General features: G+C 43.3%; 1 protein-coding gene across 2 annotated transcripts in view; it reads right to left on the bottom strand.

The window, feature by feature from the left end:
* The window catches only part of LOC121440278 (ATP-binding cassette sub-family D member 1), a 28,728-nt gene that overhangs the window by 9,968 nt on the left and 1,752 nt on the right, over positions 1-17,008 (bottom strand). For both annotated transcript variants that reach the window (XM_041641055.1, XM_041641056.1), the window contains exon 2: positions 13,034-13,214. In XM_041641055.1, the coding sequence (XP_041496989.1) occupies positions 13,034-13,214 (181 nt within the window). The remainder of the gene's footprint in view (positions 1-13,033; positions 13,215-17,008) is intronic.

Here is a 17,008-nt window from a genome sequence, read left to right as displayed (position 1 = left end):
TTTCTTTGGGTTCTCCTTATTTAGCTTCTCTCGGATCACTAATTATAGGCTCAATGTCCTTTGTTTATGGCTAGAAACCAAATATGAGTGAGTACATCCCATGTTCCTCTTTTTGGGTCTGGGTTACCTCACTCAGGATAGTGTTTTCTATTTCCATCCATTTGCATGCAAAATTCAAGAAGTCCTTGTTTTTTACTGCTGAGTAGTACTCTAATATGTATATATTCCATTCTTCATCTATTCTTCCATTGAAGGGCATCTAGGTTGTTTCCAGGTTCTGGCTATTACACACAATGCTGCTATGAACATAGTAGAGCATATACTTTTGTTGTATGATAAGGCCTCTCTTGGGTATATTCCCAAGAGTGGTATTGCTGGGTCCAGGGGTAGGTTGATCCCGAATTTCCTGAGAAACCGCCACACTGCTTTCCAAAGTGGTTGCACAAGTTTGCATTCCCACCAGCAATGGATGAGTGTACCCCTTTCTCCACAACCTCTCCAGCAAAGGCTATCCTTGGTGTTTTTTATTTTGGCCATTCTAACAGGTGTAAGATGGTATCTTAAAGTTGACTTGATTTGCATTTCCCTGATCGCTAAGGAAGTTGAGCATGACCTTAAGTGTCTTTTGGCCACTTGAACTTCTTCTGTTGAGAATTCTCTGTTCAGCTCAGTGCCCCATTTTATAATTGGGTTGATTAGTCTTTTATGGTCTAGTTTCTTGAGTTCTCTATATATTTTGGAGATCAGACCTTTGTCAGTTGCGGTTGCTCTTGGATTTTATTTCTTGGCTATGAGACTAGAAACACAAGCAATAAAAGAAAAGCAGATCAACCTGAACTTCAAAATAAATACTTTTGAATACTGTGGGACATCATCAGCAAAGGGCAAAGGCAACATACAGACTGGGAAAGAATACTTGTAAACCACATGGCTAGTAAAGGTAGTCCTCTAAAACTTTTCTTAGCCCAGAGCAACTTAGCATCTGGGTTGTGGAGGCAGGAGGATCTTGAGTTCACAAAGCTATATATGCCAGGTGTGGTAGTCACACCTATAATCTCAGTTGTCTGAAGGCTGAGGGAAGAGGACTGCCACAAGTTCAGGGCCAACCTGAGCTATATAGTATGAAACATTTTCTCAAAAAAATCAAAGCTACATAAAGAGCAATAAAGTGGGTTGGTGAGGTGGCTCAGCTAGTAAAGATGCTTGCCACCAAGCCTGATGACCTGAGTTTGATCCCCAGGATCTGTATGGGAACTAACTACAAAAAGTTATCTTCTGACCTCTATATGTGTGTAGTAACATGTGTACTTTCCCATCTTACTACCATAATAAATAAATAAATAAATGTCATCCTAATCAGGGAAGCTGGAACAAAGGGAGGTAAGAGCAGACATTGGTCAGGCGAGAAGTGGGACCCCCACCCATGTCTGCAAGGAGATAAAATGGAAAAGCACTTGGCAGTTCCTTACAAAGCTAAACAGTGAATTACCATAGGACCTAGGAATATAGACCTGATCTCTAGTGCAAATTCAAAAACCAAAAATAAATTTAAAAAGGAATGATAAGAAATGCTGGGAAGGCCGGGCGGTGTTGTGTACGCCTTTAATCCCAGCACTTGGGAGGCAGAGACAGGTGGATCTCTGTGAGTTCGAGACCAGCCTGGTCTACAAGAGCTAGTTCCAGGACAGGCTCCAAAGCTACAGAGAAACCCTGTCTAGAAAAAAAAAAAAAAAAGAAATGCTGGGAAGATGTACGGAAAGGTGAACCTCTTTTTTTTTTTTTTTTTTTTTTTTGGTTTTTCAAGACAGGGTTTCTTTGTGGTTTTGGAGCCTGTCCTGGAACTAGCTCTTGTAGACCAGGCTGGTCTCGAACTCACAGAGATCCACCTGCCTCTGCCTCCCGAGTGCTGGGATTAAAGGCGTCCGCCACCACCGCCCGGCAAGGTGAACCTCTTTTCTTTTTTTGTGCAGGAATGTAAATGGGTAGAGCTGCTATGTCAATCACTGTGGAGGATCCTCAAAAAACTGAAAACAGAACTTCCATATGACCTATGTGTACCATTCCTGGACAAACACCTAAAGGACTCTTAGTCCTACCACAGAAATACTTGCATATCCATGTTTACTGCTGCGCTATTCACAATAGCAAAGAAATGCAACCAGCCTAGATGTTCATCAATAGATGAATAAATAATGAAAATGTGATACATTATACACAATGGAGTTTTATTTAGCTATAAAGAAAATGGATAGAACTGGAGATCATCATACTAAGCTGAGTGTAGCTGCGCAGTGATAGCTCACATCTTTAATCCCAGCATTCTGGAGGCAGAAGCAGGAGGATCTCTTGAGTTTGAGGCCAGCCTGGTATAATGAGCAAATTCCAGGACAGGCTCCAAACCTACACAGAGAAACTCTGTCTCAAAAACCAAACAAACAAAATAAGAAAGAAAGCTGAACATAGTAGTGGTACATGCCTTTTATCCTAGCATTTGGGAGGCAGAGGCTAACCTGGTCTATATATTGAGTTCTAGGATAGCCAGAGCTACATAGTCAGACCCTGTCTTAAAAAAATAAACAAAGCCAGGCAGTGGTGGTGGTGCACGCCTGTAATTCCAGCACTCGGGAGGCTGAAGAGGTAGATCTTTGTGAGTTCAAAGCCAGCCTGGGTTGCAGAGTGAATTCCAGTACAGGCACCAAAGCTATACACAGAAACCCTATTTTGAAAAACAAACAAAAAAGAAAGAAAGAAAAAAAGAAAAACAAACAAGCAAACATGTCATTATGAAATTTTTGCTACACACAATGAATATATAGTTAAAAAACAATTATAATAGGCCAGATGTGATGGCACATGTCTGTCTCAAAAGAACAGAGAGAAAAGAAATTGTGGTATATGTGTACAGTGAAATATTAGTCAGTCATAATAGGGAACGAAGGCCTGGTTCACTTCCAACATAGATGAACCTTGAAACAATTATGCTCACTGAAAGAAGCCAGACAGCAAAGGTCATATATCATATGATTCCATTTTTATGTAATGTCTGGAATAAGCAAATTCATAGAGATAAAAGGCAGATTAGAGGGTGCCAGGAATTGATTGAGGATTAGGAGTGACTGATAATGGATATGGAATTTCCTTTAGAGGTAATCAAAATGTTCTGGACTTAGATAGTGGTGATGATTGCACAATTGTTAAAAAAAAAACCTGATATATATCATCACTTGACTTGAGGTGTGTGTGTGTGTATATTTTTTTTTTTTTTGAGACAGGATTACTCTGTAGATTTGGAGCCTGTCCTGGAACTAGCTCTTTTAGATCAGGCTGGCCTTGAACTCATAGAGATCCACCACCGCCCAGCTGAGGTATATTTTTTAAAAGGCTGAATTGTAAGGTCTGTTCATCACATCTCAGTAACATGTATTAAGAAAAGGAGCTAAAGTCGGGCAGTGGTGGTGCATGCCTTTAATCCCAGCACTCGGGAGGCAGAGGCAGGCAGATCTCTGTGAGTTCGAGGCCAGCCTGGGCTATAAGAGCTAGTTCTACGACAGGCTCCAAAGCTACAGAGAAATCATGTTTAAAAAACAAAACAGAGAGAGAGAGAGAGAGAGAGAGAGAGAGAGAGAGAGAGAGAGAGAGAGAGAGAGAGAACAGGAGCTGGAGAGACAACTCAGTGGTTAAAAGCAGAGGATCTAAGTATGAATCCCAAAATTCATGTCAGCTAGCTTCCAACTACCTGTCATTCCTGCTCCAGGGGATTCAGTGCTTCTGGCCTCCAAAGGCATCTGCACTCATATGTACATACTCGCCACCACATACACATAATGAAAAAAAAATGAGCCACCAAGCATTGAGTTTCATTTCTTAGCTTAAGTACCTCCTATCACCTAGAATGCCTCTATTTTCTGTTGGGTACCATATCAATCCCTCTTTCTGAGCTTTGTTTCTTAAGTGTGACTTTTCTCCTCCTGACCTTGCTGTCTCCCCCATTCTCCATCTCACATCCTACTCTGTGGTCTCTAACCTCCTGTCAACAGACATCTCTGATTTGTTACAAGAATCACTCCTGTATAAGTACCATATACAAAGTTAAACCAAGACCAGGTGAACAATCTAAATAGACCTGTTAGTCGCGAAGAATTAGAAACTGTTATAAAAAAACCTTCCTTCCAAAAAAAAGCCCAGGACCAGACGGTTTCAATGCAGAATTCTACCAGAACTTCCAAGAAGAGCTAATACCTATACTCCTTAAAATATTTCACAATATAGAAACAGAAGAGTCATTGCCAAATTCCTTTTATGAAGCTACAGTTACCCTGATACCAAAACCACACAAAGACCCAACCAAGAAAGAGAATTACAGGCCAATCTCACTCCTGAACATCGACGCAAAAATTCTCAATAAAATACTGGCAAACCAAATCTAAGAACACATTAAAAAAATTATCCATTATGATCAAGTAGGCTTCACCCCAGAGATGCAGGGCTTGTTCAACATACGCAAATCTATCAATGTTATCCATCATATAAATAAACTGAAAGAAAAAAGCATATGATCATTTCATTAGATGCTGAAAAAGCACTTGACAAAATTCAACATCCCTTTATGATAAAGGTCTTGGAGAGATTAGGGATACAAGGGTCATACCTAAATATAATAAAAGCTATTTACAGCAAGCCAAGAGCTATCATCAAATTAAATTAAATGGAGAGAAACTCAAAGCCATCCCACTAAAATCAGGAACACGACAAGGCTGCCCACTCTCTCCATACCTCTTCAATATAGTGCTTGAAGTTCTAGCAATAGCAATAAGACAACATAAGGGGATCAAGGGGATCAAGGGGATTCAAATTGGAAAGGAAGAAGTTAAACTTTCGTTATTTGCAGATGATATGATAGTATACATAAGCGAGCCCAAAAACTCTACCAAAGAACTCCTACAGCTGATAAACACCTTTAGTAATGTGGCAGGATACAAGATCAACTCCAAAAAACCAGTTGCCCTCCTATACACTAAGGATAAGGATGCAGAGAGGGAAATCAGAGAAGCATCACCTTTCACGATAGACACAAATAGCATAAAATATCTTGGGGTAACTCTGACCAAGGAAGTGAAAGATCTATTTGACAAGAACTTTAAGTCTTTGAAGAAAGAAATTGAAGAGGACACCAGAAAATGGAAGGACCTCCCTTGCTCTTGGATTGGGAGGATCAACATAGTAAAAATGGCAATTCTCCCAAAAGCAATCTATAGATTCAATGCAATCCCCATCAAAATCCCATCAAAATTCTTCACAGACCTTGAGAGGACAATAATCAACTTTATATGGAAAAACAAAAAACCCAGGATAGCCAAAACAATCTCTTTTTTTTTAAGATTTATTTATTTATTTTGCTTACAGTGTTCTGTCTGCATGTCTGCCTGCAGGCCAGAAGAGGGCACCAGATCTCATTACAGATGGTTGTGAGCCACCATGTGGTTGCTGGGAATTGAACTCAGGACCTCTGGAAGAACAATCAGTGCTCTTAACCTCCGAGCCATCTCTCCAGCCCCTAGCCAAAACAATCTTATACAATAAAAGAACGTCTGGAGGCATTACCATCCCTGATCTCAAACTCTATTACAGAGATACAGTATTGAAAACAGCTTGGTATTGGCATAAAAACAGAGAAGTCAACCAATGGAATCGAATAGAAGACCCGGATTTTAACCCACAAACCTATGAACACCTGATTTTCGATAAAGGAGCTAAAAGTATACAATGGAAGAAAGAGAGCATCTTCAACAAATGGTCCTGGCAGAACTGGTTATCAACCTGTAGAAGAATGAAAATAGATCCATATCTATCACCATGCACAAAACTCAAGTCCAAATGGATTAAAGACTTCAATATCAGTCCGAACACACTGAACCTGATAGAAGAGAAAGTGGGAAGTACTCTACAACATATGGGCACAGGAGACCACTTCCTACATATAACCCCAGCAGCACAGACATTAAGGGCAACATTGAATAAATGGGACTGCCTGAAACTGAGAAGCTTCCGTAAAGCAAAGGACACTGTCACTAAGACAAAAAGGCAACCCACTGACTGGGAGAAGATCTTCACCAACCACACAACAGACAAAGGTCTGATCTCCAAAATATATAAAGAATTCAAGAAACTAGACTTTAAAATGCTAATTAATCCAATTAAATAATGGGGCACTGAACTGGACAGAGAATTCTCAACAGAAGAAGTTCAAAGCCAGGCGGTGGTGGCGCACGCCTTTAATCCCAGCACTCGGGAGGCAGAGGCAGGCGGATCTCTGTGAGTTCGAGGCCAGCCTGGTCTACAAGATCTAGTTCCAGGACAGGCACCAACAACTACAGAGAAACCCTGTCTTAAAAAAATCCAAAAAAAAAAAAAAAAGTTCAAATGGCCAAAAGACACTTAAAGTCATGCTCAACCTCCTTAGCGATCAGGGAAATGCAAATCAAAACAACTTTGAGATACCATCTTACACCTGTCAGAATGGCTAGAATCAAAAACACCAATGATAGCCTTTGCTGGAGAGGATGTGGAGTAAGGGGTACACTTATCCATTGCTGGTGGGAATGCAAACTTGTGCAACCACTTTGGAAAGCAGTGTGGCGGTTTCTCAGGAAATTTGGGATCAATCTACCCCAGGACCCAGCAATACCACTTTTGGGAATATACCCAAGAGATGCCCTATCATACTACAAAAGTATTTGTTCAACTATGTTCATAACAGCATTATTTGTAATAGCCAGAACCTGGAAACAACCTAGATGCCCTTCAATGGAAAAATAGATGAAGAAAGTGTGGAATATATACATATTAGAGTACTACTCAGCGGTTAAAAACAATGACTTCTTGAATTTTGCATGCAAATGGATGGAAATAGAAAACACTATCCTGAGTGAGGTAACCCAGACCCAAAAAGATGAACATGGGATGTACTCACTCATAATTGGTTTTTAGCCATAAATAAAGGACATTGAGCCTATAATTTGCGATCTCAGAGAAGCTAAATAAGAAGGTGAACCCAAAGAAAAACATAAAGTTATCCTCCTGGATATTGGAAGTAGACAAGATTGCTGGGCAAAAAATGGGAACTGGGGGTTGGGGTGGGATAGGGGAAAGGGGAGATGGGGAGAGAAAAGTGAGAAGGGGAGAATGGGGAGAGCTTGGGGGAATGGGATGGTTGGGATAAAGGAAGGGTGGATATGAGAGCAGGGAAGCACATATCTTAACTAAGGGAGCCATTTTAGGGGTGGCAAGTCTTGACTTTAGAGGGGTTCCAAGGGGTCCAGAGAGATGTCCCCAGCTATGTCCTTGGGCAGCTGAGGAGAGCCTGAAATGGCCCGATCCTATAGCCATACTAATGAATATCTTGCATCTCACCATAGAACCTTCATCTGGCGATGGATGGAGATAGAGACAGAGACCCACATTGGAGCACTGGACTGAACTTCCAAGGTCCAAATGAGGAGCAGAAGGAGGGAGAAGATGAGCAAGGAAGTCAGGACCGTGAGGGGTGGACCCACCCACTGAGATGGCTGATCTATTGGGAGCTCACCAAGGCCAGCTGGACTGGGACTGAAAAAGCATGGGATAAAACCAGACTCTCTGAACATGGCAGACAATGAGGGCTGACTGAGAAGCCAAGGACAATGGCACTGGGTTTTGATCCTACTGCATGTACTGGCTTTGTGGGAGCCTAGCCTGTTTGGATGCTCACCTTCCTAGACCTGGATGGAGTGGGGAAGACCTTGGACTGCCCACAGGGCAGGGAACCCTGACTGCTCTTTGGACTGTAGACGGAGGGGGAGGGGAGTGGGGCATGGAGAGTGGGGGGAGGGGGAGGGAAAAGGGAGGCGGGGAGGAGGTGGAAATTTTTAATAAAAAAAATTTAAAAAATGGGAAAAAAAAGAATCACTCCTGTCTAAAGCTGCATTTTTGGTCAGTTTACATCCCATAGTCACGCCCTTAAAGTCTCCTTAGTTGACAGTTTCAACTTTCATGATCTTGCGGCCCACTTAAGAGTAAGGCTTTAAGAAATTATTATTAATATTAGTATGTATATATATATATGTAATATGTGGGCACACATGTATAACAGCATACATGTGTGGATGGGAGTACAACTTTGTAGAAAGGGTTCTCTCTTTTCAGTTTTTTTTTTTGAGATAGAGTTTCTCTGTAGCTTTGGAACCTGTCCTGGAAATTGCTCTGTTGACAAAGCTGGCCATGAACTCACAGAGATTCACCTGTTTCTGCTCCCCCAGTGCTTTGATTAAAGGCATGTGCCACCACCACCCAGATTCCACCTTTTTTTTTTTGGTTTTTCAAGACAGGGTTTCTCTGTGTAACAGAGATCTGGGTGCCTCTGCCTCCTGAGTCCTGGGATTATAGGTGTGCACCACTACCACCTGGCTTCTCTTTCTGCTTTTTGAAAAACAGTTTCTCTCTTTTTATTTCATGTGCATTGATGTTTTGTCTGCATCTATGTCTGTGTGAGGGTGTTGGAGCCCCTGGAAGGAACAGGAGTTACCGACAGTTGTGAGTTGCCATGTGGGTGCTGGGAATTGAACCCAGGTCCTCTGGAAGAGCAGCCAGTGCTCTTAACTACTAAGCCATCTATCTCTCCTCTTTCCACTTTTTTTTTTTTTTGGTTTCTCGAGACAGGGTTTCTCTGTGGTTTTGGAGCCTGTCCTGGAACTAACTCTTGTAGACCAGGCTGGTCTCGAACTCACAGAGATCCGCCTGCCTCTGCCTCCCGAGTGCTGGGATTAAAGGTGTGAGCCACCACCGCCCGGCTTCCTCTTTCCACTTTTGTGTGGGCGCCAGAAACCAATCAAATCACCAGGTTTTCAGGGCAAGCATCTTTACCTGCTAGCTATCTTGCCAGCCTCAGAACAAGGTTTTTACACATGAAACCTGGAAATGATGGTGGGGAACATGGAGGAAGCCTTACTCCATGGGCCCTTGGGTGCAGATGGATAAATAATGAAGGGCTGGATAAGTGGATAAATAATAAAGCCCTGGAAAGGATCAGGACTCTGGGGCTAACGCTGTGGGAAGAGGTAACCAGGACATACATGATTCTCAAGTGGATTAATGGTTGGGGCTGGTCAGGGAGGAGGAAAAGGTACAAAGAGTCAGCTCTGAAAAGCCTGAAAGGGAACAGGATGGAAGTTTTTGGGGTTTGGCCCAGGAAATGGGGAAGGGTAAATTAATGTGCTAAGGGTGTGGTGAGCTAAGTCTAAATATTGTCCTTTCTACTGTCTTCAAAGACATAACTACAGTAGGCAGCCTTCCTTTTTTTTTGTCAGTGAGACAAATTTAATAGCTATGCAAGAACAGGGTCTACAATTCTTTGTGGCCAGGACATTAGGAGAGCTGCTAGCACTTTCTAGAAGCCGACTGTCCTAGGACCTTTGGAGTTTAGGCTTGGCAGGAGGAGTAAACCAGATACTGCAGCCACACCCCTTTTCCAGTCCTGGGGCTACCATTAATACAGGACAGCAAAACAAAGCTTATCTAAAATCATCCCCAGTGGTAAAGTGTCTTCCTTCAAGGCTTTCTTTGAAGTACCAGGAACAGCACTTGCCACATCTCCACCCTCATTCAGCTCAATATAAAAGGTGAGGGAGAGAAATCCCACAAACAAGTGACCTATACAGAGAGGCAGTACTTGGGAGAGCAATAAGGCATAGCACATAAAGGTAGCCAGAAATAGTTAAATTATTTAAAAAATCAAGTTGGACATGATAAAGAAAAACAACAGGTGATCTGGAGAATTACTGAGCAAAAAGGAAGACTGAGAAGCTGAAAAGCCTAAATATGGCTCAGTGGTTAAGAACAGTTGCTGCTTTTGGTGGTTTGAATAAGCATGGGCCCAATAGGCTCATATGTCTGAATGCTTGGTCCTCAGTTGAAACTGTTTTGGAAAGAATTAGGAAGTATGGTCTTTTGGAGGAGATATGTTAAGGAGGGTGTGCAAGACCAAAGATTTAATTAAGCCTTAATTTTACAGGGATTCCGTTTTCCCTACAGGCTACCTGGTAAATAACTGAGCCTTGACCCTGGCTCCAGAAATGTGCTGCCATAGCAGAAATTTGAATAGATACCCTAAAAATGGCCAATTAAAATGATAGAGAGCAGGGCCATAAAATTTAATGAGGTCCAGATGTTCTTGGGAGGCATCCTGTCTTTGAAGATACCTTGTCAGTTATTAATGGCTCTTTGTTAGGTTTTTGTGCCCCAAAACTGACCAATGGGTTCAGAAACTACCTTATGTACTCCTCACCCAATCCTAAAATGACAGGACTCGGAACTCCCCTGACTATCCCCTTTAAAAGTTTGCCCCTTTCCCCCTTCCCCAAGTTCAGAGCTGTACTTTGCTCACCCACTGCGGGTGAGGGAAGTGGGTGTGGTGGAGGTATAGTCCAAACTTGAGCTCGAATATTATTAAAAAACCCTCATGTAATTTGCATCAGAAATCCAGCTCCGTAAATTCATTTGGGGATCAGAAACTTGGGCATAACAGGTGAGGGTGGGCTTTGAGTTTCAAAAGCCCACCATGACAGGTTTAATTTCTCTGGCTATCTGCCTCCAATTTGTGGGTAAGGTGTAAGTTCTCAGCTACTGTTTCGTGCCATGCCTGCTTGTCTGATTCCATGTTCTCCATCATGATGGTCATGGACTCATCTTCTGAAACTATAAGCAAGCCCCCAATTAAATGCTTTCTTTTATAAGTTGCCTTGATCAAGGTGTTTCTTCATAGCAATACAACAGTGACTAAGACATTGCTCTTACAGAAGACCTACGTTTGGAGCTTATAACTGTCTGTAACTCCAGTTCTAGGGGGATCTGATGCCCTCTTCTAGCACCAGGCATGCACTCGGTACACAAACATACATGGAGGCAAAACACACATATACATAAAATTAAAAAAATATTTAAAAAAGAAAACCATACATATTTGAAGAAAATACAAGTTTGATACAGGAAAAGCAGAATTCCATACCTAAACATAGTTCACTAAAGCTGAGGAATACAAAAGAGAAAGAAAATGATAAAGGTATCTATAGAGAAAATGCATGGTATTTATAATTAAACTCACAAAGAAAATTTAATAGCTATGCAAGAAGGGAGAAGACAATGAAATTTTGTCAAATGACTGGAATAAATTAACTTTCCACTAATTTTTTTTTATTTATTTATTATGTGTACAATATTCTGTCTGTGTGTCTGCCTGCAGGCCAGAAGAGGGCATACAGATCACATTTCAGATGGTTGTGAGCCACCATGTGGTTGCTGGTAATTGAACTCAGGACCTTTGGAAGAGCAGGCAATGCTCTTAACCACTGAGCCATCTTTCCAGCCCTCCACTAAATTTTTATGCTTAACCTAACTAGTTCAGGAATAAGAGTAAAAGATAAAAAGAGTGAAAGGTATTTTCAGAGAAGCTAAGTGAAAAAGACCCCATGAAGCTGGGCGGTGGTGGCACACACCCTTAATCCCAGCATTCAGGAGGCAGAGGTAGGCAGATCTCTGAGTTTGAGGCCAGCTTGGTCTACAGAGCTAGTTCCAGGACAGCCAGGGCTCGAAAAATAAAAAACAAAAACAAAAGTAAAGATGATACCCATTTCTTTCTCTTTTGTATTCCTCAGCTTTAGTGAACTATGTTTAGGTATGGAATTCTGCTTTTCCTGTATCAAACTTGTATTTTCTTCAAATATGTATGGTTTTCTTTTTTAAATATTTTTTTAATTTTATGTATATGTGTGTTTTGCCTCCATGTATGTTTGTGTACCAAGTGCATGCCTGGTGCCTGCAGAAGCCAGAAGAGGACATCAGATCCCCTTACTGAAAGAATATTTTAGTATAGCCAGGCTAAGTGTAATCCCAGCACAGGGGAGGCTGAGACAGGAGGATGGCCAAGTTCAAGGGTCATCTGGGCTATAAAGAGAGACTCATTTCAAATCAAAACAAACCACAAAAAGAATGAGTGAACTTCTGAAAATGTCTATTGGGAGGGATGACTGAAGGAAGCCATAACAGAGAATGAAAGCACATGATAGTCAGGTGTTCTGGTACTCACTAGTAATCCCCAGAACTCAGGAAATGGGTAGGAGGATCAACAATTCACAGTCATACTCAGTTACATACCGAGTTCAAGGTTATGCTGAGCTATAAGAGACCTCTCAAAAATCAAAACACATAAACAAAACAAAAAGAAAAATAACCAGCCGGGCGGTGGTGGCGCACGCCTTTAATCCCAGCACGCGGGAGGCAGAGGCAGGCGGATCTCTGTGAGTTCGAGACCAGCCTGGTCTACAAGAGCTAGTTCCAGGACAGGCTCCAAAACCACAGAGAAACCCTGTCTCGAAAAACCAAAAAAAAAAAAAAAATAACCCACAAAACTAAAATTAAGGCTGGGTTGTACTAACAGGTGTCATGGGGGTTGCTTCTCCAGGTAAACTAGTCTAAGGCTTAGGAGGAAGAGAGCTATTAATTAATCTAAGGAGGTTTTCAAGAATGTATGTTCACCTTTTCAAGGGCAATCTCTGAAAGGTGAATGAATAAACTGCAAACCAGTAAAGGAACAAACAGAAATAAAGACAACCTGACCACCACCAAAATGACAGGCAGGGCAGGCTTCCTACTCTGTACAAAGGCATCTGTCTACCCTTGGCATTTGTGAGAACCATTTGTTGGAAATAACAAAGGCTGGGTCATGAAAGGGCTTACCCAAGCCACCCTATACTTATCTCCAATTAAAACTGAGGACAGGTGGGTAAAGGGTATGCACAGGTGGAAATGTGGAGTTCCTAAGTTGTGGTCCTGTGCTAGGCTTCTGGGCACCAAGGACCATGAGATGTATACTTGGCAGCTAAGAGCTCAGAGGAATGCTTGACTTTTGATCATCTCAAAGCCAGTAGGCTCAGTGCACCCACACAGAAGGGGAAAGTGGGCTGGCTGAGCTCTGGGCCCTAGTCTCTGAATCCTTGGCTCTTACCTGACTCTGCATAGCCAGTTGCTGTAATGATGGGGACAGCTACCATTAGCAGGCCGGATGCACTCCATACATATTTCATGAGGAACTGTTCCAGCATGACATACCATAGGCGTTCCAGCAGGATGAGGTTGATCTGTGAAGCCAGGTCTTGATAGGAGTGCTGCAGTAGTGCCAGCTCCACCTGCAAGGACAATAGATATCCAAAAGTCATGGAACAACTCCTTGGGGGTGATAGTGAGTCCTCAAGTACAGCCCACATACATACCATGCTGTTTGATGGCCACAACGCCAAGGGATTAGGGACTATACTTGTAGTAGGGCCAAGTCTCAAATAGGGGTGATGGTAAGGGACTGCCTGATATTATGGGGCAGCTCCTGTCCTCTTTCAATTACTGCTGTGGTTGGATCTTTCACCACTCCCTCTCTGTACCCTGCCTGGGCAGATCCAGGCCCCTGAGGGCAGCTTCCTTTCATCTGCTGACCCCATTTATTTGGGCTCCCTCCTAATGTCTCCCTACTCCAGAAATCATGAGCAAGTTTTTCTACCTTGAACTAAGCAAAGGCCAGCATGGGAGAGCAAATGATAAAGTTATTAATTTTATAAAATTCAGTCAATGGTCTTAGTCTACTCAGGCTCCCTTTCCTTCCTTCCTTCCTTCCTTCCTTCCTTCCTTCCTTCCTTCCTTCCTTCCTTCCTTCCTTCCTTCCTTCCTTCCTTTCATTGTTTGAGACAGGGTTTCTCTGTGAAACAGTTCTAACTATCTTGGAACTAGCTCTTGTAGATCAGGCTGACCTCAAACTCACAGAGATCCGCCTGCCTCTGCCTCCCAAGTGCTGGGATTAAAGGCATGCACCACCACCGCCCAGCTCCTGCTACTTTCCTAGGACTCTTTGCTGTGAGAAAATTACACTGAATTTTCCCACTAAAACAAGGTGAATATATGCTCAAATCTGGTGGTAGTTGAAGTCAGACAGACCTCAGAGAAGTCTAGAAGTATTGGGAAGTATTCATGGCAAGGTGACTGTGGTGTCTTAAATTTCTGAGGCAGAGAATAGAATTGAAAAGATTGAGGAATTTCAGCCGGGTGGTGGTGGCGCACGCCTTTAATCCCAGCACTTGGGAGGCAGAGGCAGGCGGATCTCTGTGAGTTCGAGACCAGCCTGGTCTACAAGAGCTAGTGCCAGGACAGGCTCCAAAACCACAGAGAAACCCTGTCTCGATAAAAGCAAAAAAAAAAAAAAAAAATTCTCTGCCTCCCACCGCACGCCCAGCAGGGCACTGGTTGTCCAATGTTTTCACTTCTTTCTCTATTTTACTGACACATACTTCATAGTGTATATTCTCACGTCTATTGTTGTACACAGAAACAAAGAGACCATGTGCCCCGCCTAAACTCATATTGCCTGGAGGTGGCAAGCAGTGTAGGAATGTGGACTGAATGGGTTGGGCTGTTAAGAAAACCAGATTTTTTCTTTTTTTTTTTTTTTTTTAGTTTTTCGAGACAGGGTTTCTCTGTGGCTTTGGAGCCTGTCCTGGAACTAGCTCTGTAGACCAGGCTGGTCTCGAACTCACAGAGATCCGCCTGTCTCTGTCTCCCGAGTGCCGGGATTAAAGGTGTGCGCCACCACCGCCCAGCCGAGAACCAGATTTTCCTTTTGTTTTGAGGTATGGTAGATGGAATTTAGGACCTTGGCCATTCTAGCTTTGGGCATGCTAGCTAGGTGAACCTCTACCACTGAGCTATATTCCCAGGCCTAGAGAACCAGACTTCTGGTTTTTTTTTTTTTTTTTTTGGTTTTTCGAGACAGGGTTTCTCTGTGGCTTTGGAGCCTGTCCTGGGACTAGCTCTGTAGACCAGGCTGGTCTCGAACTCACAGAGATCCGCCTGCCTCTGCCTCCCGAGTGCTGGGATTAAAGGCGTGCGCCACCATCGCCCGGTTTTTTTCTTTTGTGACTGGGTTTCATTATTATTATTATTATTATTATTATTTTTATTTTGGTTTTTCGAGACAGGGTTTCTCTGTAGCTTTGGTGCCTGTCCTGGAACTAGCTCTTGTAGACCAGGCAGGCCTCGAACTCACAGAGATCCACCTGCCTCTGCCTCCCGAGTGCTGGGATTAAAGGCGTGCGCCACCACCGCCCAGCTGGGTTTCATTATATAGCTCTGGTTGGTCTGGAATTCTTTATGTAGACCAGAGCCAACTTCAAATTTGTGGCAATCTTCCTGTCTCTGCTTTCCAAGTGCTGGGATTACAGGTATGTACCACCATGCCTGTCTTTTTTGTTATTTTTTTTTTTTTTTTATTTTTTTTTAAATATTTATTTATTGTGTATACAATATTCTGTCTATGTGTATGCCTGCAGGCCAGAAGAGGGCACCAGACCTAATTACAGATGGTTGTGAGCCACCATGTGGTTGCTGGGAACTGAACTCAGGACCTTTGGAAGAGCAGGCAATGCTCTTACCCTCTGAGCCATCTCTCCAGACCTTTTTTGTTATTTTTGAGACAGCCTCACTATGTGCCCAGAAACTCACTATGTAGTCCATGAACTCAGTCAGAGTCATCCTCCTGCCTCAGCCTGATAACCAGATTCTTATAAATTTAGAAGCTGATTTAAGATTTACTTTGTTTTTTCAAGCAGGAGGTTGTATACATGTGTATGTAACATGCATATGTACTATCTGAAATTCTAGCAAGAATATAATACCTTGTTGTTTGCCTGCCAGCCAGCCAGCCAGTTAATTCCCTTCTGTAATAAATTGATGACTTGAATCTAGGCCCCTATCTACAGTACATTAGTCAGTGGGACTACTAGAGTGGGACATGTGCCTGTACCAAGGCACTCAATCTACCATCATTTCATATAGTTTAAACAAACAGACTAAGGGTGTCCCAGCAAGTGAACTCTATTGTTGAATGTGCTATTTTCTGAAGCAGGAACAGAGGAAGTCTTTCTAAATACCATGCTCTTTCTTTTGCACTTGCACGTTCTGCCTAGGCCTGCTCATATAGCCCAGTTTTCCTCAAACCCAGCCTCTCATTCCTGAAGTGAGTAAACCACCTTGAAGCACCCTGGTAATCTAGGTTTGTGCCTTAAACTGGGAGCACTGTCAGCTAAGACTGATGGTGTAGCTATGGGTATTGTGCCAAGTGCCTCACCCAAGGCCTGGCTGCTTGCCAAGACCCCTGCAGCCCAGTATTCTGGAGAAGAGAATGAGAGAGGGGTTATAGTGAGGGTGAGACACTTTTTCTTCTAATCTGAAACTTGACCTGGACCAGAGATGCCTCTTTTTGCAGACCGTAGAGACAAATCCTTTACAAAAGTCAAGGACAAGCCTGAGTCTCTACAAGTTGTGCAGCCAACCTGACAAGGTCCTGGGGCAAGTGGCTACCTGACCCAGGAAACACAGAGACCTTCATGAAATAGGTGCTTGTGTCCCTCCCCCGCCCCCAGCACTAGAGAACCGAAACTAGTTGCCAGAATAAGGCCCCAGGCAGCTGCAACCACAGGCATAAGGAAGGGGAGGGGCTGCCACAGAATGAAGCTTGCACTGGCCTCAAGTTGCCTTTCCCGGTGTCTGAGGGCTCTCCTGGCCACAGCCCAGCTCACAGAGTGGCTGGAATCTGTGCGGAAGGGCGGCTACAATGGCAGTAGTGGTGGGGGAGCTTGTCAGGCCTAGCGTGCAGTGGCTGAAGCTAGGCCAGGCATCCCTATCCCTGGGAGGGAGAAGGGGAGGGAGGGAGGAGGGCAGGTTGCTTGCCAAGCCTGTCAGTCACTAGCCAGGCATGCCTGGGGCTCTGACAGCCTTGACCCTGAGCACCAACACCACTGCAGCTGCTGTGCTGAGCTCTGATTGTTAACCTCTGCTTGGGCTGAGTCATGCCCATAATACCAGCCAGCCCAGCCAGCTAGCTCCATTGGACGCTGGCCTTCAAAGGGCTTACAGATGTAAGAGACTTTAGGCTGTGTCC

This window comes from Microtus oregoni, unplaced genomic scaffold (assembly GCF_018167655.1).
Source record: "Microtus oregoni isolate MIOR12 unplaced genomic scaffold, Mior012 000067F_001, whole genome shotgun sequence".
NCBI lineage: Eukaryota > Metazoa > Chordata > Mammalia > Rodentia > Cricetidae > Microtus > Microtus oregoni.
Note: the sequence above shows the minus strand (reverse complement) of the source record. Positions and strands in the feature narration are given on the sequence as shown.